Genomic DNA, 20,536 nt, shown 5'->3' on the forward strand with positions numbered 1-20,536 from the left:
GCATTGCCCTGCCTTATAATTCCTCACCTAACCAGAGCCTTGACGGTGGAGCGCACCACACTGGAGAGTAGGAAGAGGGGGGTGACCAGGATGTGAAAGAGGGACAAAGAGGCAAAGGCCACAGCTGGGGACAGATCAGCGTCCTCTGAGATGTGAACATGAACCACAAAAGTCTGCAAGATGAGAGGGAGGACAGAATGGCAGAGGTTAGTCTCAAGAGCCTGCAATTAGACATTAGCCAACAGTCAGACATGACCAGTTCAAGGTAATAACCCAGTCACAGATGAATAATCAAACCTGAGCTGTCTTGTCAGGAGTCTGAGGAGCGAAGTAAAGGAGAAACTAGTTTGTCCTCTAAAGTCATCCCTCTCTGTGGTATCTGTCTGACTACAACCATGACTTTTATAAATACAGACAGGACAGAGTGTGACGCTGTCAGTGATCCCTCCACTGTGTCAGTGTGAAATGTCACTAGACATCTAACGATGTCTGACTCCCTGACAGTGTCTCCACTCTGTCCTTCAGACAGGGAGGACAGTCAAAAGGATGCATCTCAAAAATGAGTCTCATTCTAATCAGAGCACACTCAGTCTGTCACTCGTGGAACTAATGAGAACACTCACCGTCAATACAGCTGCGATGGGAATAGCTGCATTCATGAAAACTGAAAACAGAAAAAAATACACATATAAAGACAGTCATCCTCAGCTAAATATCTGTTTGTGTCGAGAACTTTTCAAAAGCACTATAAAAAATAGGTTGGAATATAATTGACCACAATGGGACTAACAATCCGCAAATCCGGCATAATCATAGATCAATATTCTCCCTTATCCAATGAATATTGTCTAAAATATGCATGAATGTCAAGATGAAAACAAAATGTAGTCAGGTGGCCTCAGCACTATGCTAATGATTAATATATCACGGTTTCTGTCCTGTTCAAATGCTCTTTTTGACTTTTAAAGGACTATTACAGGATTGAAGCATTTGGCCTGCAGATACTGTTCCTGTGGGAGTGAAGAAAAAGATAAGGAGGACTATGTATTCGGTGCCCATGCTGTTGTGTAGGTAAATGTGAGGGAGTTCAAATGTCATTTAAGCAAAGCTCAGCGTGCACAGAGGAAACGGGAAAGTGTCTCACTGGATATGGACGTGTAGAAAGCGAAGGCCTGCAGGCTGGTGAGCTCTTTGCCCCTGGTCTCCTCCACACTGTCACAGAAGATGTTCTCCCAAGCGTAAAGCTTCAGAAGCTTGATGCCCCGCAGCAGCTCGTTGGTCTTCTTCAGACGCACACTGGAGTATTCCTGAAAGCACCAAGTCAGACATTGATAATCGGACATATCGAAGAGAATAATAGGCGCAACCAAGGGGCAACAGCAGCGGGATGACCACTTCTAATTGCATCCATGTTATATTTGACATATATAATACACAAGGCAAAAGATGTTCTTAACAAAAGAAAACAGTCTCTGCTTCTGTTACTCCCAGTTTCTCCAGATAAACTGAAGTTGAGAGTTAATTTAAGAATTCACTTGAATCACAAACTACAGCCATGCAAGCAGCTGTAACACTGATTGCAAAGATTGACAGCCCGAACTTGTGATGTCGTGATGTTCAATAAAACACAGGATCACCTAATCCATGGTTACCATCTACCAAATTAGCCAGATAAATTAATTCGATATATAAATAGAAAACAACAATGGGGAACCTGCAGCCTTTGGACAGAAAACAACTTGTAAGACAATTCATAAACACACACACACACACAAAAAAATATATATATATGTATTTTCACGACAGTAATTCAGTTTAATGCTTTTTAGGATTACACTTGAAGGTTTGTCTACATGTTTTAGCTAAAACCAGATGTGAGTTGCATGATCTTTTGAGCTGTTATTGAGGTTAGTGTGATATCTTCAATAGACTGTCGGAGGAAACTGGAAAAACTGAAATGCCCCCAGTGGAAAGCAGGTGGTTCATCCCAGTAAAACAAAATTAACAGGGATGAACCAAGTCAGTGCACTTCAATATCTAGAAACAATATCAATATCAATATACAGTATGTCTCTAATATTATTGATCCACATTATTCCAGATCATCTGGATAAGTCATAAGTGATTGGCAGACAACAGCAAAGCCATCATACTCACCAGAGCGCTCTTTTGTGCCTGTGACAGCTTCGTGGCCACAAAGTATTGTACGGGTGCTAACACAGCGATGACGGTCGCTCCAATCAAGGCACTGATTCCCAAGAGGTAGTAGAGCAGGATGACTCCCACGATAATCTGAGAGCGAGAGAGAAAGATAGAAACTAATATTTAATTAAATCATGAATATTTTATTTGTAACAAAAAAGAAAAGAAAAGAAAAAAAGCTCTTTAAATCAAAATTAAAGGTCACTAAAAAAACAACACACAAATTAGTTCAGCCCTTTTTTATTTTTCTATTCTTCTGCTGATTGCACTAGAGGAGAAAATCATTTTACATTTGAAGTGCTCTCTGTGCTTGGTGGACAGTTTAAGGACACTTATCAAAGTCTCAAAGATTCAAGGACAACAACAAAAATAAATCAATGAACCATTTATATTCCATCTCTCCTTTTTGGGGGCCATTGTACTGTTTAGTTGAATAAATATTCGCTCAACATCTATGTTTGTTGAACAGTCATGAAGAAAATGATATTAATGACTATTTCAGCAGGGTTCTGTGTTTCTGTTTTTCTTCTTTGTGTTGCATGATAAATTAGGAACGATTGGACTGAAATATTGATAGAAATGAGGTTTACTTCATCCCGTTGTTCAGATTATTCAGTATCATGCACATGCGCCATCATCTCTATCTCTTTCTACGAGCAGAAGTGAGTAATGTTCACACATATCCTCCCCTGGCTCCCTTCCAGTCACCCACTGTCTTTGGCGTCACGCTGAACAATGCCGGCTTAATAAATCCACAGGACTCTCAGAACCACATGGAGATGGATGTGACAAATTCACACCATCTTCCTCACCTGTGAGAGGAAAATGGCCACCGATGGGAACAAGGTGGATAATGGGGAAAATAACAGCTGAACGTGATTTTCTTTCCTTTGAAAAGCCGCCAGCAAAAGTGGTCACTTTCATACTTATGTAGTTGAGTCTCAGGTGTGACTCACCTATAAACATATATATGTATTTTATGCTGTTGGTTTGTAGCCTACTGTTAATCTCTGGGGACAACAGATGGAAACACCTTCGGCTATAATCCGGTAGGTTTACATTCTTGAAAGGTTCATTAACATGCACTGCACACAACTTTAAATTATATAAGAATGTAATTAAAATATTAAAGAACTGCTGGTGGCTGTGTTTATGTCTTTAAATTGACCAAAGATTACAATGGAAACAACACACTTTAAAATCTGTGAAACGTGAACTCCACAATCAACCGCTGCACTTGATGCAAATGACATGATGATTAGAGGAAAGAGGGAAATTTATGGCATGAAAACTGATCCTTGGTGATTAAAGAAAGCGGTTGAAAGAGAGATGGAGAAAACACAGTCCTGCAGGTTTTTCTGCAATAATAAATGTCCATGAGGAACTAAGTGACCTCCAGGATTTGATGAAATTGTATTATTTATTATTTTTTTCATTTATTTTCCTCCTTAGGACATAATGATATATGACAACAATGACTCTATAGTACTAAATGTTGAAAACCATACATGACAGCACTACAATGCCTGAAGGTCATGACTGTGTGCGTTTGCAGCAAATCTATTCAGAATCTAATCCCATGCAGGCTCCGTAACACCTGGCACTTGGTTTTCAGACTCAATTTATTTGTACAAATTTCATTATTTTCTGCTGGAGTATAAAAAGAAAAGCAGAGTCTCATGGGGAAAGAAAAATCAAACACAATACACAGGGAGCTGAAGGCAATAAAAGCAATATGGCAGCACAACACAGCACACAAACAAGAAAGTGCAACAACAGAGAGCAACAATCGAAAAAGCAGCAAAAAGTCAAAAGGGAATTCTGTTCTCAAAACAACACATTTTTCAAAAGTCACATTTGTGTGCCGGCAGATTAAAGTGTGACAACAGGGACATTTGGATTTTTTTATCAGTGCCAAGGAGAGAGGACCAGCATGATCTTTACAATAATGAATAACAGGTTCCTACATGTGTTGTGGACCGTCTTATATTACCTGAACTGGCATGGCCCACAGGTTAGGACACAGAAAGAAGAACCACATCAGCTGGTTGGTATCTATGGCAACCAGGTTGCAGATCTGAGCAACTGTTAGCTCACCCAAGGACATGTTGGAGGTGCACAGACGCATGATCTTGTTGTAGATTTTTGTCTGAGTAAGAAAGTAGAGGAAGTAACATCCGTTAACCATTCTAAAACTAATGAAAAATCCTATTTTAACCTCGGTGGACAATCTGTCAAAGATCAATACCTGTATGGCTCCACGCAGGTTAATGCCAGTTTCAATGGCCACATAGTAAGATGCCTGGAGGAAGGTCCTCTGCAGGAGCAGGGCGAGGAAGAGCAGCACAGCCAGCACATATGCATTTTCCAGAAACTCCTTGGAGGAAATGAAATAGATACCGAGCAACCTCATCTGGAAGATCAAGCAGGTAGGCAAAGGGGTGGTGGAGGGGGAAATAGAGATATTGAGCGGTTTATCAATGTTAGTAAGGCAGGAGGTCCGGTAAGGTCAATAACACTGGTCGGCCTGGAGAGTTTCTGTCAATAGATACTTATCAGAGGCAATTCTTCCTGTTTCTTAAAAAATACATCGAAATTAGCCGCTAACAACATGTTTTATGACTGTTTTATTTCCATTTCACCCTGACTGGATGTGAAACTGAAGTGACATGGAGGAAAACCTCTGAGTGTGTTTCACAGCTGTTTTGTGGAGAGTGAGTTAGAAACCAGAGAAGAATGTGGTTCAGCTACAACAACAGACACAAGATCTTCCTCAAAGTTTAATTAATTCTGCATCGGTTACCTTACACCCTTATCTTATGCCACCATACACTCACTCAGACAAACGATCATGACTTTATTTGCTGAAATTTCCTATTTCCTACATTTTGATGGTTAACTGATGCAAAAACAAAATCAACAGTCACAGCAGGGGTGTCAAACGTGCAGCCTGCGGGCCAGAACTGGCCCACCAGACCGTCCAATTGGGCCCGCAAGATGAATTTGTGTTGATGAACTACTGTTGTAAGAATGCTGCGGCCCCTTTAAGAGCCGGGCAAGTGTACGTGCAGGGAGGGAGGGAGAGAGAGAGAGAGAGAGAGAGAGAGCAAGAGTGAGCAGTGCTGTGTATGTGTTGTTTTCCAAGTCTGTAGAGAGGAATACGATCAGACTCTTCCAGATCACCTGAGTGTCCGCCTGTTCATCCCCTGTCTATCTGTAGAAGTAAAGGTGTTAACCTAGAGCAGCCACAGCTCCAGCCCTGGAGGTAAAATCTCCCCTATGCTTCCATGACCACAGTCCAGAAGCAGAGCAGGAAAGTTAACACTACATTGAAGATAATCAACTACAATTATGTAGTTATACATAACAGTGATTCCTAATTTGTCCCCTGTGGTTGCATTTTTATTAGCTCTCACTTTAGTTGCAGGAATATTACATAGATAGATTGACGTGTTCTATTATGTGAAATATCAGATTTTTTAGTTCCAGATACCAGTGACTGACTAAATGTTTTGTACCATTGTAGATCCACTGTGATCTGTACGTTGCAATGCACATGTGTATATGGTAGTACCATTTTCATGTTTTTTGAAAAGTTTAATTAAATGTAAAAATATTATAATAGGTTATTATTATTGTACTCGTCCGGCCCTCTTCAGACCAGACTGCTCTGTATGTGGCCCCTGACTTACAATGACTTTGACACCCCTGAGTCAGAGTTAAATGCATGTTGATTAGAGGTCATACAACAGAAAACAACAAGCAGAAGAAATTATGCTCCTTTTCAGGAAGCACAGCTCTCAATCACTTTCCATCCATCCATTAATCTTCTACCGCTTTATCCTCCACACAAGGGTTCTTAATCATTTTGTTGTTCTCAACATTTTCTGTCGACGATGAAGCATAAATAGATTTAAAAAAAAACACATAAATGTTGCACATGCAATAACAGTAGACTGAATGTGTTGCTCGATTAGTATTTAAATACACTATATTTTCATAAAGAAAAATTGCTGAAGCATCAAGATGCATTCATGATCATTCTATTGTTAAATCCTGGCCTTCCTAATTGTTATCATATCAAATCGTGAGCCTACCGTTGTCAGCATACGCTCCAAACAAAAAAAAAAATATTTAAGCTATTATATAAACAGATTATATTTTATTAAACCCTCTCCATTTTGTGGACGTGACTGTCAGATATTTCCCACAGTTATTGTTACAGCCTGTGTGTCTGTATATTGAGGGCGTCCGTCTGGAATCTCAGAAACTGAGACGGCTCTAGCCATAATAAGACTCATGAATATTTTACAAGGCTTAAATTAATACACCGTCCGGGCAGGTGTCCTGGAGAAGGAGGGTGTCATAAATGTGACAAATGTGACCTTTGAGAGGCACGAAGACTCAGAGAAAACATCACCACATCCACGCCACACTATACCTTTCACGGAAGCTTTGTATGTGACTCAGTGTCTTTTACAAGGCAAGGCCTTAACCTTGTTGATTATGTCTACATCCATGTTTCCTGCTTCTGCCCACAAACATCAGTGTCAAGTAAAACTGTACAAATGCAGGTAATTCCCAGGTGACTCTCATGATCTAATGTGATTTTGAGGCGAAGACCCATGAACAACAACAAAACAAATCCCTTCGCAGGGTGTTACTGCTACTTTTTCATACATTAAACAAGATTAAAGGTAGCATAAAAAAAATGTAATGTGTGTGTTGTTTCCCCCCCCTCACCGGCGGCTGAATGGTGCGGTTGTCCTTGCTGATGTGGTGGACGATGCCCGAGATGCAGAGTGGACCGGCAAAGCCCAGGAGGTCGGCTAAGAAGCGGAATGTGATGCTGAGTATGAGCGGCCTCCCAAACGCTTTTCTTAAGGCCTGCCAGATCCACTTTGGACCCAGTGGTGCTGTGTCCTGAGGCCTCTGAGGAGACAGAGGAGGAAGACGAGGTCAGTGAAGACGGTGAGTGGTAATGAGCTGCACTTGGCTGATGAATATCATTTGCTGAAAACAATTCTGTTCGTTTTAAATAACTAACAGTATTAAAATATGAAGCATGAAAAGCATAAATCACCAGGACACATTCAAATTGTTCAATAAGTGCAATGGAAATAGCATGGTTACATGGTTAGCTGTTCAAACACCAAAGATTGCACAGATATTTTCTATGCTTGAGCATAAAAGCTCATAAAATTGACACTATTAACTCAAGGGTTAGTGAGAAACCTTCAAACTGAGCTCAAGGACAGAGTTTCCATCCTTGTTCTGCTGCAGCAGCATCATGGGGTGCGATGAGTAATGGTCAGTCAAAAATCTCTAACTAATGGCGTTAGAAAACAGTGACAGTGTTGCAGATGATGAGGACTGAACAAGTGAAAAGGCAGTTTAGAGGTCTCACATTACTTCAAGAGACTATTAAGATCCGAGAATCACTTTGAGAGTTGAACATTTTTCCCGAACAGATGGGGAGACAAAGTAATCTCACTTTATATTCATAATAATATTCAAACTAACTTTGAAAACTTAGTTTGGTTCAGCTTGGTTCAGTAAGTTTGTTCACAACTGTCAGAGGAATATATCTGCACATTTGTGTGCGTGTGTGTGTGATGTGCACAATGAAAGATTTCTTGTTTAAAGTCTGAGTTTATCTATGAACTTCAATGGAAAAATAGAAATACTAAATAATGGTCACATACTCTTATGTTCCTCCAGTTCTGAGAAGGACTGAGTCACATTCACACACCCACTTATCCTTTCTGTCTACCTTGCTGTAGGTTGAAGCAGTAAAAGGAAGGAGAATGTTTCATGTTTCATTCTCATACGCACAAAGTGAAACTAGCTTCCCATGATGTGCAGAGCACTCACCCCCACAGGGGTCGGGATGTCGTCCCGTTCACAGTAGAATGGGAATGACCCGGCGCCTCCGGCCTCTCCTTCAAGTGTCCCACCCCCACCCCTTCCCCCACCTCTCCACTGGGATCTCTCGATCCCTCTCATCCCCTCGCTCATGCCGGAAGGAAATGGGTTTGCTTTCACACCGGATATACACGCAGCACTGACGAATTTCTCTGACCTTGCAAACACTGGAAAACGATGACCCTGTAGAGGAGGCCCCTTTCCCTAACACGTGCTCCAAAACTGAGACGAGAGGAAAAGGAAGAACAACAAGGAGAAATATTCTCAGCTCGTGCAGCATTAGAAATCCTGGAAAACCACATCAGGGCGAAAGCAGTGCATCAAAGCAGCGTTGCTACAGGGCACCTTGACATGTGGACAGAGGTCTCTGACGACCAAATCCACGAGTAATAAGCAAACTGACCTTGAGTCAGTCTGACCGCTGCCGACACATTCATCAGCATCCTTCCATCAGTTCCCTACAGCTGGTTAGAAGCACGCTGCAGCGACGACACAACTAACACATGCACTGCCACTTTGTCAGTCCATCACACATAACAGTGTAGCAGTCACATTTCCATCACCTGTCTAGTTTCCACTTCACCACGCAGAAATGTTTAAATGGTCAGACCAACTGGTTAGAGGTGAGGTTAGAGAGTACTTTAGTGCCACACACTACAGTGTAATACAACTGGTTGGTTTGTTAACTTATCTTCAAAATTACAGAAAATTACTGAAGCAATATGTGTCAGACTTGGGGGAAAGATGGGGTTCAGGCTTGGATTGCGAGATGAGGGCATTTTACTGCAAATATTGCATAGATCACATGTGTCAAACTGGTGGCCCGGGGGCCACATGTGCAAGGCGATGGAATAGAGACAGAATATGTATTTGCCGGAAATATTTTTATAATAGTAATAAGACATTCGGTTGTAATCATTGCTTTATTAAATGTATTATACTCAACATGAAATTACATATATTTAAGCTGTTTTAATCACAATTATCCTTGTCATTATTTGCAAAATGTTCAATTTTATTCTCCGTTTTTGTGCATCATAAATATGTTTTTATTGTGAATCATTTAATATCAAAACAAGCACTTTTACTTTGCAATTCTGTCTAATATCATAATGAATATCTTATATTGCCCACCGGCTACTAAGTAGTTGTTCTATGTCGGCCCCCGCTTGACCAGACTTTATGCTCATTGGCCCCCAGGTCATTTGAGTTTGATACCCCTGGCATAGATCTTAATGTAAAAAAAAAAAATCAAGATTTATGTTTGACTTTGTATATTTTGGTGCTTTATATTTCTTACATTACATTACATTACATTACATGTCATTTAGCAGACGCTTTTATCCAAAGCGACTTACAATGGAATCAAGTACAATTAGCCAGGGGTGGAATCGAACTTGCGACCATGATGTCTTTGGTACACAAGGTAGGGTCTTAACCACTCTTCTTTTGTAAGAGCTTGACACACGGGATTGTTTGGTCTTGTCAGAGTTATAACTCATATTGAATGAAATTATATGGCCTTTCCAGTTCTAACTAAAAGGGGATTTAAAGGGAATTACAGGAGTGAGAGCAGAGTCAGAGCATAATGACCAGCTCTGTGTATTTACAGGCAGTGTGACATTTCAATGTTAACCCTCTTGATTAGTCATGTTTGTGACGTCTGACTCGTGGCCCCCGTCCAGCCAGGACTGAGACTTTATGGGACAGAGATGAACTTTATTTATGTATGAAAAACGCTGCAGTCCAAGATCTTTCATCAAGATTTCAAACCTCATTTGTGTCTGTGAGTGGATGCTCAGTGGTGATCTCTGGATAATAATGCATTCAGAAGTGGCAGTCCCATAATTATGCTGCCTAATGATACTGCCTCATGTAGTCACGACTATTTTTTCCGCAACAATGATGCCAAGAAGAAAAGTGTAATGTTTATCACTTCTTTTACATGTTCTCAGTTACGCAGAAGTGCGGTGAATTTCTACTTGTGATGTGAGAACATTTCACTCTGAAATGTACTGCACTCGTGTGCCATGTAATTGGAGTATTCTTCAGTCCGTGTTGTGTAATGTTTCGCAGGAACTGTGCGTGCTCTGAAGCCTTTTCACACTGACCTATCTAGTTTTAAACGGCAACCATATCCTCTAGTGTTAAACTGTGTGTCAGTGTACTAACCTTCTGGTCTTCGAAGGCTTGCCGCAGCTTTATATAGTTGGTAAGGGCTCTCATTGCAATGGGCAGTTTGCCGATGACTTTGAGGTCAATGGGTCGTCTGTGAGCAGAGGTAATGAAAGTGTTCATCCACCAGTAGGTGGCTTTGGACAGTAGGTTCACAAAGGGCTGCAGGAATCGAACACCCAGGTCCTGAAGGTCCTCAGGGGGCTTCACCTCTGTGGGGTTTGCAAAACACATGTAGCGCTGCGATAGAAGAAAATAAATGAAGGTGAAACATGTGTGATTATATCTATATAGATATTTATTTTAAATGCTATACATTGCTTGTGTAATTAAGGACATTTCTGTATCTTAACAAAAGAAAAACATATAGCGTCACTGGAGCCATACTATTTTTAACATCAGCTATTTGAGTCTAAGAACAGACAACAATCACATGGCTACACATGCCTGCACAAATACACACACGCACACACACACACACACGCACACACACACACATGAACACACACTCACCCTGCCCAGGATGACATTGATCTCCACAGCGAGTAGTAGTCCATAGAGCAGCACCAGCAGTCCAGTGATGCAGTAGCGTAGCTGCCTGGGGCCGATACCATGTTCTGTGTATTTGGCAAACTTGATGGTCTTCATGATGAATGCCAGCACCCAGTAGATCAGCAGAGCTAAGTATGTTTAACAAGGACCAAAGAGACAAAAAGCAAATCACTGATAACAAACCTGACGACATACAGTCAAACATTATTTATGATATGAAAAACATGCATGTATGTTTTGTTTGGCTCAATAACATCAAAACAAATCATTTTTGTTTGTTTTTTTCAGATTTGTGCAGTAATCAAACATTCTTCATCACAGTACAGCCATGGGTCAGAGGTCATAACCTTTAGGTATGGTGATCCTTAAATGAACTCCAATTTGACTCCAGAAAAGAGGCATAAGATCTCACTCCCATTGGTTAAACATTGGTTTACCCTGCTGGTTAACTAGGTCAAATACTCAGGAGTTTATTTAGAGTAATGAACATTTATAACATGACCCCAACACTACACCGTGCACGTCACTTCTCCTAAAGAGACTGACTGTGATATAGAGATGTGAAAGTCTGTGGGGGCGGTAGAAGAACATCAGCATCAGCAGGCTGATTTTTTACATTACAGGAGCGGAGGAATAGAGGAAAAATTACATTTTATGTGAAAAAATGTTCACAGATAAAAGGGGACAACATTATGATAAATAAATAAAGCTGAAAAAACATTGGTGATAATCTTGTGTAACTAAACAGGAGACGAGGGCTTTGATTGTCATGAAGCACGAACTATACCTAAGCAAAACTGTGTACATTTCTCAGGTAAAACTCATGTTGTTGATGAAATGCGATGGTTAATACTGTCTCTACCCAGAGCAGCAGTACAATTACACTAATGATATTGCCTTCAATTATTTTCCAATGTCATATAGTGATCCATATGGCTGTGCATTATAAATATATCATTCTGCAAGCATAGTTTTAAGCTATTAACAGCTCAGGTCTGCACTGCTGCCCAAAGACCAACATTAAAGGGTCAAAGTAGTGTTTAATTACGTTAAGTGGACGAAAAGAAAATCACACACTAATGATTTACACAGATATGAATGTAAGGGCACAGTACCTAGTAGTAGTTTTGGAAAGTTGGACGTCTCGATGTTATGATAGTAGATTATAGAGGTGATTCCAGCCATGAAGGCCAGACCTGCCGGCATATACAGGTGGAGGTGGTGAGATTGGCTGAATCTGCGAAAATGAATGTCAGATAGAGGAGAAGAAGGATTAGAGTCAGCACAATAGGACACAGATTTATGTATGCATGTTTGTTTCAGTCACTAACCAGGCTGGATACATGTCCTGTCTGTGTTATCCAGGAAGATGGAACATGAATAATGCAACTCATCTCTTTAACTTGTATTATTATGTGTGAATGTAGATGTAAAAATAAACTGTTAATGGTTCAGGTAAATACAGAGAGACAAACATAAACTACCATCCAGGGATTAGAAGTAAAGCACCGAAATCAGCGTAAAAAGCCAAGTAAAAGGAGCAAATAGATGAAGAGAGCTCGTCAAAAGCTGCGTGTCAAGGGTGCAGCTGGCACAGATGGTAAGAAGCTATAATCAGGATTTTCAAAAACCAAAAAAACCCCAGCAAACTATGTATTACAAAATGTCAGCTATGACTGGAAACATTAAAACACTACATTAAAACACTCAGGAGTCAACTGTTGCCTTGTTACCTTTAAAACCCCATATTGTCTTTACCAATCAGACCCAAGTTAGCCCAAATTAAACTCAGTGCTAAACGCTGAGCCTCTGTTTCACACTCTCACACGCTTGTTTATGTAAATTATTTACTTGAAGCTGGACATCCATTTAATGTGGTTTTATAATGTCATGTTCTCCTTTCAGTTAAAGCACACCATTCCCTTGTGAAACGTGTTATTGTTATCTGGAGACAAGAGATGATGATTCGCTGTTAATGATGTTAATTGTATTCTCTCATCTCAGGTGTGATTAGAGAGCAAGGAACCATTATCACACAACAATGAAGTCTAATGATGGCATGTAAAGTAAAATGCATGCTCCCTGTTGGTTTTCAGAGTCCACATGGATTAATGACAACATTATTTCGTGTGACATCACAATGAGGCGGCAAAGTGTTAGACGCACCCGTCAGAGACGATGCCCTCTGCAATCTCACAGACAAGGATGAAGAGCAGGATGAAGGTGAGGAGCCAGCGTAGGTTGTGACCAGGAAAGTGAAGCCAGGTGCTGTGGTGGATGTGGACCTTTGAACTCTGGCTGCCCCAACCTCAAACAGGAGAACAGGAAACGAACATTTAGACGGTCAGATGGTGTGTCACTGGTGTGACATTGGAATTTCCCATGACAAATTTCTATGAAAAATATAACACTGCCTAATTTTGACTTAAAATTCCAGTGCAGAACCTCGTCGCTCCCTGTGGACTTCTGAGTTATTACAAACACATGGTTCTTAGTTTTCTCTCCCACTCAACACACTGTCAAAGATAGAGAAGAGAAGAGAAGAGAAGAGAAGAGAAGAGAAGAGAAGAGAAGAGATACAGTACAGGAAACTTGGAGCTGCATGGTGAAGGGAACAGCAGCAGCTGTAAATGGTAAATCGTCTGTATTTAGATAATGCTTTTCTAGTCTTGATGACCACTCAAAGCTGCTTTACGCTAATTTGTTTGCCATTTCATAAAGAGCATCTATGTGCAGTGCACGTTCTATAACTCATCTCCCATTCACACATTGCTGGCACAGCCATGAGGAGCAACGTGGAGTTGGACACATCGGCATGTAGACTTGCGGAGCCAGAAATCGACCTGACAAAGAAGACTACCACTGAGCTAGCGTCGCTCCTAGCTGTGACACATAGTCAGGTGTTTAGGGAGTGCTTCATTGCTGTTGTCAGAGCATGCATTCAACCTCCACTGAAAAGTGTATGTTTATTTGTAGCAGTACAGTCAACTCATGAAACTTTTCATTTATATTTAAAAGTTGTGTCTACTCCCCATGCGAAGCTGAATAACAAGAGCGAATGACGAGCTGATGTTAATTTTCCATGACTCATTTACATGGAAATGGCTGTAAATAAATAAAAAAAATATATCTTTGCACAATCTTGACCTGATGCTCTCTCCTCCCCATGCAACAACGAAAAAACAAGAGCTAATGTGAACAAGAGAAAGCAATGTCTGAAGAAATTGCAGTGGGATTGCTGCCTCCTGTCTGACCTGAAGCTAATATGACGTGCTTCATTGAACTGGTATGAATGAGAAGTTGAAATGATAAATTCAAGTGTCTAATGTCTGAATGTTTGGAAAGAAGTTGCGCAAAATAAGGGATTGAAAGTAAAAAAATATATCCAAAATCTGAACACATCCACGTGGCCTGCAGCAGTAATTGCAAACCCTAACCCTAATCCAGCAGCAGGAAAGGTAAAAAGATGGACATCCTGGGTTGAATGGCAGTCTTTTTTGAATATTGCCTGGTGGTTGACAGACGAAGTAATGAGAGTGGAGAGATGGCTGCGAGCCCAGGATCCTTCAGTCGATTATTTAAGTGGCTATAGATCGTTTCCCTTTAACCCCATTTCAGTTTAAACAAGAACTTGATGTGGTCATCAATATGCAGTTTGTTTTATTAATGTAAGTCACTGCTGTTAAAAAGCACCCTCTTCACAATCAAGCTGAGCTAATGACTCCCCTGCTCTGGAATAGTTAATGTTGGCGCTGACTGGTAATCTCACAAACACACACACAAACGCACACACACTTACACACACAATCAAACTGCATGTCGTCTCTTACAAACACACGGTAATTCATGTTATTTGTTCATACCTAAAACAAAAATCTTGTGTATTATTGTAACACAGATATATTGTTTCCTGTTGACAAATGTACACAAATGCCATATAAAATCATAAGATTGGTGATAAATGCAAATCCTTAGCTGAACTTAGAACTGATTTTATTATTTGTATCACTGTATGCTGTGATTTACAATGTTGTATTTTATATTCATATTTGTACAATGATTCCACTGTGTTGTATTCTCTCTATTGGTCCTTTTATAGTGACATTACAGGAGCATCATGGTGAAACATCAAGTATTTAGTGTGATGTAACACAATGCATGACCCTGGCTTCCTTAAAACTGGAGTGGAACCCTTAATAATCATGTTGTTTGTTCAACTATTTCATTTTGACAAATATCTGCTGTGAAAATTAAAAAAGACTGACATTCGGTTACATCATTCCAATCCAAATGTCCATGATCACAGATCAGTGTTTTCCCTGAGGTGATTTGGTGAACCCACAAGGCAGCATTTGTTAGAGCAAAGAGGCACAAAGCTGCAGGGGATAATGACAGCAGAATGTGGTGTTTCACACCTCTGAGGTCTTTCCTTAGAGCTAGTGAAAGCAGCATAGCTCAGAGTGACAAGGGGAGACTGCAGCTGGTGGCTTTTCCTTCAACAATGTAGCCTCATAACTTTTTCATAAGGTTGTAAGGCTTCGGAAACTGAGACAAAAATCATGCTACAGTCACCCGCAGTCTTGATACAGGATGACAGAAACATGATATCCTAAACTCCCTGACTTCGATGAAGCCTGGTGAGCTCTCAGTTCTTCAGTCGTGTAAAAAAAAGAAAGAATCTTATAATCAAGGAGGCTATTCTTAGGCATAAAGGCAGTATCACTTTGTTGGATTTGTTGGAAATGTTCCTACACCAGTTTTTAAACACACTGTGTTACAGTCCATCTATCCATTATCTCGGACAGCGTTTTGCAAACCTATTTAGTGTATATGGTTGGCTTTTTAAAGAAAACAAACTATTATGACCCAAGTCACAATTTAAATTGCAACAAGAGTAATTTTTTGCGTATATTATAACACTTCTGACTATTTTGACTGCCTTCTGTAACACGCAGTTGAGTTGAGAGATATGATTAATATCTGATATATGAAATATAAACACAGCACTAAAGGTGATAGCTGTAAGAAATACACTGTCCTCCGTTTTTATGTCCTCGTTTTTATTATTATGCTATGATTAAAATTGATACCAGTATCATTGTTATCAACAATATCTCCTGCTGCTTGTATAAATGACACTGTAGTACTATAAACATGTCATAACTGATTCAGAAATGTCTTGTATAAATGTATAACTTAACTGTTAACTATCTGCTCCCGATCTCTCTATTGTGTTTCCAACTCGGCTCCCTCTTTCACTTTCTCTCCCTACTTTCTGTTCCCTTCCTCTTTTGTCCCCAATTTTTCCTTTCACCCCAACCGGTCGAGGCAGATGGCCTCACATCTTTGTGATTTCTTCCTGTTAAAAGGGAGTAGTTTTTTCTCTCCACTGATGTCTAGTGTTTGTTCATTGTGTGAATTGTTGGGTTTCTCTACTCGAGGTTGTGCAGTGGGAATGCGTTAAAATATTGATGCAGAGAGGTGAGAAAGTTCATGTCAGACTTTTCTTCCAGATATGGCGGCATAACAAGGAGCTTGAGCCAAGGTTAGCTAATAGCTCTCTCTCTCTCTCTCTCTCTCCCTCTCTCTCCCTGTCTCCCTGTTTGATCATGAATATTTAATATATATAACATTTTCGGTTCATTATTGTCAGCATGTCATCTCCTCTCATCATGTGACCCACGTTGACTTTCAATCTCTGTCTGCTGCTTACAAAATAAAATGATCCAAATAGATCCAATGCTTATAAAATAAATATAGCATGGGACAGTCATTTTTATAAATGTGCATGAACACATTGTGTCACAGGGTGAAAGTGCAGCACATTAACTGCATATTTTATGCAAACAACTACCATAACCAAGCCGTGGGTCCCAACCAAGTCTCTAAGAATGATCTATTCTGCTTATCCTTCACAAAGAGGAAGCTAAAGCCACAAGGCACTGGAGCTAACCAGAAAGTAGGACTGAATAATTTTGAATAAATATCTAATTGCAATTATTTTTGACCGAAATTGTGATTGGGATATGATTTGCGATATCAGAGGGAATGATCATTTTTACATCTTTATTCTCATTTAAATAACATATTCAAAATGAATATACTGCATGATATTTGTGCAGATCTGTGAGAAACAAAAATGTAAGTTTTCCTCAGTCTGTAGAATATCATGTGCATAGGGTCCAGACAATTTGAGCTAAAAATGGTCATTTGACACACATTTTGTCTTTAAGAAATACTGTGCCTCCTGAGATTTGAGATTTGAAGTCGGCCGTATTGTGATTTTGATAAAATTTCGATCCATTGCTGAGCCCTAACAGAGAGCTTGCATAATGCATTCTTCCACTTCAACAACACTGTTAACATGTGGAGTGACAAAGTGCTTTCAAACAGACACATCACACGCGTGGCGACTGATATGAGAGGGCACATGAAGAGGCCAGAGCACATGTGACTGACCACAGCAGCAGCAGAAGGTGTGCAGCGACACAGAGCTCATTCATTACTCTCTGATGAGGACACTAATAGAATGGCCAGCAGCCTGCAAGGGGAGTAAAAGAGGTGTAACCTAATCTCAGGAGTTTGGCATCTGCTCACCTCTGCACACTACATTCCATCACAGGAGTCAAATTTACCCTGCAAAAATGCTTGCAACACAATAAATATGTCCTTATCTGTCCTACTGATGACTCATATACAGATGGCTCATGTTTCAACTATTGTTTATGGGCTGGCAAACACCTACAAAGTGTATAGATGAGCATCGACGGTGAAATGGTAACAAAGTTATGCAAGAGATATTCTTCACTGAAATGAACAGGTGAATATATTCTGCAATTCATCACATGCAAAAGTAAAGAAGTCAGAGACTGTGAAGGGCAGAGAGAGAGAAAACATGTCTTAGTTCAGCTGAGCACATATCTGAATGGGTGTTTGTGTGTATGTGTGTGACCTGTGTGGGGAGGCGTGGTGTGGCGAGGTTAAGGTGCTCACCTCCCACTGACACTCACCAATGAAGAGGATGGGAAAGGTGATGAAGAGGAGGAAGACATGTGGCACCACATTGAGCGCATCCAGGAAACAGCCATTGTTCAGGACCCCAGCGTCCACATTATAGGCCATGGAGTTATTCTCGTTCCCACAGAATGCCAAGGACATGGTGGAACCAGGACTCTGCAGGGAACCGGCCAGAGGAAAAGGAGGAAGAGGAGGAAGAGGGGGAGGAGGACCACAAAGAGAGGAGAGACAGAGAGGTTTAAAAGCAAGGTTCTCAGGGCATGTTGTCTTTTCAAGGCAAAAACTGACAGCGATCCCAGTAATTCCCAAAGTGACCTCTCCTTTGTCCTCCCTCACAAAACCAGCTTCCAAATATCAGCAAAACAGAGGGAACAGAGTGAGGGAAGGGAGAGGGAGAAGAGGGACAGAGTCACAGTCCAGTGCAGCAGCGGTTTCCTCTCCTCTTTGACAGTCTAAGCAGCTTTCCCAGCCATGCTGGTGAGTGACATCCGCATCCCGTTTGCCCGCAGTCTTGAGGCATCCTTTTAAATCAGAACCTTCACTTGTGCACGGCGCTGAACAACTCCGCTGGAATGCATGGAGGCAAGCTCACACCGCATGCATACACACACTCAAACATGCTCGACAGCGAGAGCAGCGACGCCTCTCTGCAGTGCACCTGCTATTCCTGTCTCTTTGCAAACACTAGCTCAAAGTCGACCTTGGGAGACGAAAACAGAGGTGGGAACAGTGTGCAGGCGAGCTGGAGGACGGAGCTGCAGAGTCACTGAAGGTACTGTAGCAGGGAAAGGGCGGGAAGCACGATGAATGCTGAGGAGAGAGAGAGACACAGAGGAGAGAGAGAGGTACAGCCCCTGAATGGGTGCTGTAATCTAAATCCCAGCACCACAATTATATAACTTTACATCTGTGGCATTTGATACAGTTGTGATTTTATATACTGTCCCTCTCTCATTCTCACTCGCAGGAAAAAACGCAAGTGCTGACTGAATAACTGGGCTGCATTAATACAGCATAGGGGTTTAAAATATTGATGCAATCCTGGGATGGATGAATCATGTGTCCAGTGTTGCAGGGAGAATTCCCACTGCAGCCAGTGGCAGTTGACTCATAGATCAACAAAGACCCACATGGGAACAGATGTTGATAATCCATGACCTAAGGCCTTTTCTTGCTGGTTAAAATGACTTACCATCAATGTTAACAAAGCATTAGCAGTTTTCTGACACACTATGACACTCTGGACAACATTAAGAGGTACAGTATGTCTGATGCACATTTTAAATTCTGCCAAAGTCTTTAAAAGCTGCTCTCTTTGAAATACTTCACAAAAAAAACACATAGACCTGCAGCAGAGTGGACAACAAATACATTTCACTGCAAGCACAAAACTGTGTCAGATTTCACTGACAGGTCGGAGGGTCAAAAGGCTTTTAAGAAGCAATGAACCATGTGGGAAAGAGACACGAGGTGTAGCTGCAAGTGAAACAAATCCTGACGAGCTTCACTTTAACACCGTACAGCAGCTCTGTCACTTCTTGACACATCAACCATCTATTTCATGGTAAATGGTAAGTTGATGACTCACAGCTGCTTTACAATACAGTTCTGCCTCACTCACACATTAATACAGCGCATCTATGTGCAGCGCTTTTTCTATCACACTTCCCCACACACACGTACACATTCACACGCAGCCAGCACTGAGTGTCTTTGGTACACTTAGAGGATGACGCTTGACACATGGAAGATCACACCTGATCTATTGTATACTCCATCCATCTTCTATACTGCTTTATCCTCCACAGGAAGGTCGCGGGGTCTGACATAGCTGACATTGGGCGATAAGCAGGGTAACACCCTGGACAGGTCGCCAGTCCATCACATGGACGCATATAGAGACAAACAACCATTCACACATTTACACCTATGGTCAATTTAGTGTGTCTAATTTATCTATTCCCCATATTGCATGTTTTTGGACTGTGGGAGGAAACCGGAGAACCTAGAGAAAACCTGTGCACACACAGGGACTACAAGCAAACTCCATGCACAAAGACCCTTGTTCCGACCAGGTTGCTAACCCCGGTCTTCTTGCCTCAAAGGCAGAAGTGCAAAACACTACACCAACCATGTGGCCCCATAAACCATCTAAAAAACTGATATTTCAACATGGCAGAGCATGTCACAGACTTACAAATTGCAATATAAAGGAAAGGATCTTTATTGTCATTATACAACCGAAACTGCACAGTGAAATGACGAGGTAAGATGGAGGGTTTGACAGAGCTGCTGCGACAGAGAGCACCACCACAATGGGTTAACCTTACTGACTGTGTCTAACATTTTGATGGTGGGGGCAACCCACGCAGACACTACACAGAAAGGTCCCAGTTTGAGAATTAAACTTTGTGAGGCAACAGCGCTAACCACTACCGGTGCAAACCTCTAATCCACCATGCCGCCCCACTAAGCCACTGTGCTGTTGCTGACTACAGAATTGCATTTCATCTTCCAATAAACTGCTTCAGCTGCAGGATAACTGACAGGGTTGTAATTCTGTGCTGCCCTACATCACAGATCAGCACTGTCCATTACCCAATTGCCCTGGGACAGTTGAAGCAACAATCCTGTGTTACAAAACAAATGAGAACAATAACCAGCA

The 20,536-nt window shown here is 41.1% G+C and overlaps 1 protein-coding gene across 5 annotated transcripts in view; it reads right to left on the reverse strand.

The window, feature by feature from the left end:
- abcc8 (ATP-binding cassette, sub-family C (CFTR/MRP), member 8) overlaps positions 1–20,536 on the reverse strand; it is a 54,922-nt gene that overhangs the window by 32,192 nt on the left and 2,194 nt on the right. For all 5 annotated transcript variants that reach the window (XM_044036137.1, XM_044036135.1, XM_044036136.1 and 2 more), the window contains exons 2-13: positions 17,865–18,027; positions 13,021–13,162; positions 11,970–12,091; positions 10,816–10,982; positions 10,300–10,542; positions 6,946–7,134; positions 4,451–4,615; positions 4,196–4,351; positions 2,158–2,292; positions 1,145–1,307; positions 624–664; positions 28–173 (exon numbers count right to left, since the gene is read on the reverse strand). In XM_044036137.1, coding sequence (XP_043892072.1) covers positions 28–173; positions 624–664; positions 1,145–1,307; positions 2,158–2,292; positions 4,196–4,351; positions 4,451–4,615; positions 6,946–7,134; positions 10,300–10,542; positions 10,816–10,982; positions 11,970–12,091; positions 13,021–13,162; positions 17,865–18,027 — 1,832 coding nt within the window. The remainder of the gene's footprint in view (positions 1–27; positions 174–623; positions 665–1,144; positions 1,308–2,157; positions 2,293–4,195; positions 4,352–4,450; positions 4,616–6,945; positions 7,135–10,299; positions 10,543–10,815; positions 10,983–11,969; positions 12,092–13,020; positions 13,163–17,864; positions 18,028–20,536) is intronic.

This window comes from Solea senegalensis, linkage group LG10 (genome assembly GCF_019176455.1).
Source record: "Solea senegalensis isolate Sse05_10M linkage group LG10, IFAPA_SoseM_1, whole genome shotgun sequence".
Taxonomy (NCBI): Eukaryota; Metazoa; Chordata; class Actinopteri; order Pleuronectiformes; family Soleidae; genus Solea; species Solea senegalensis.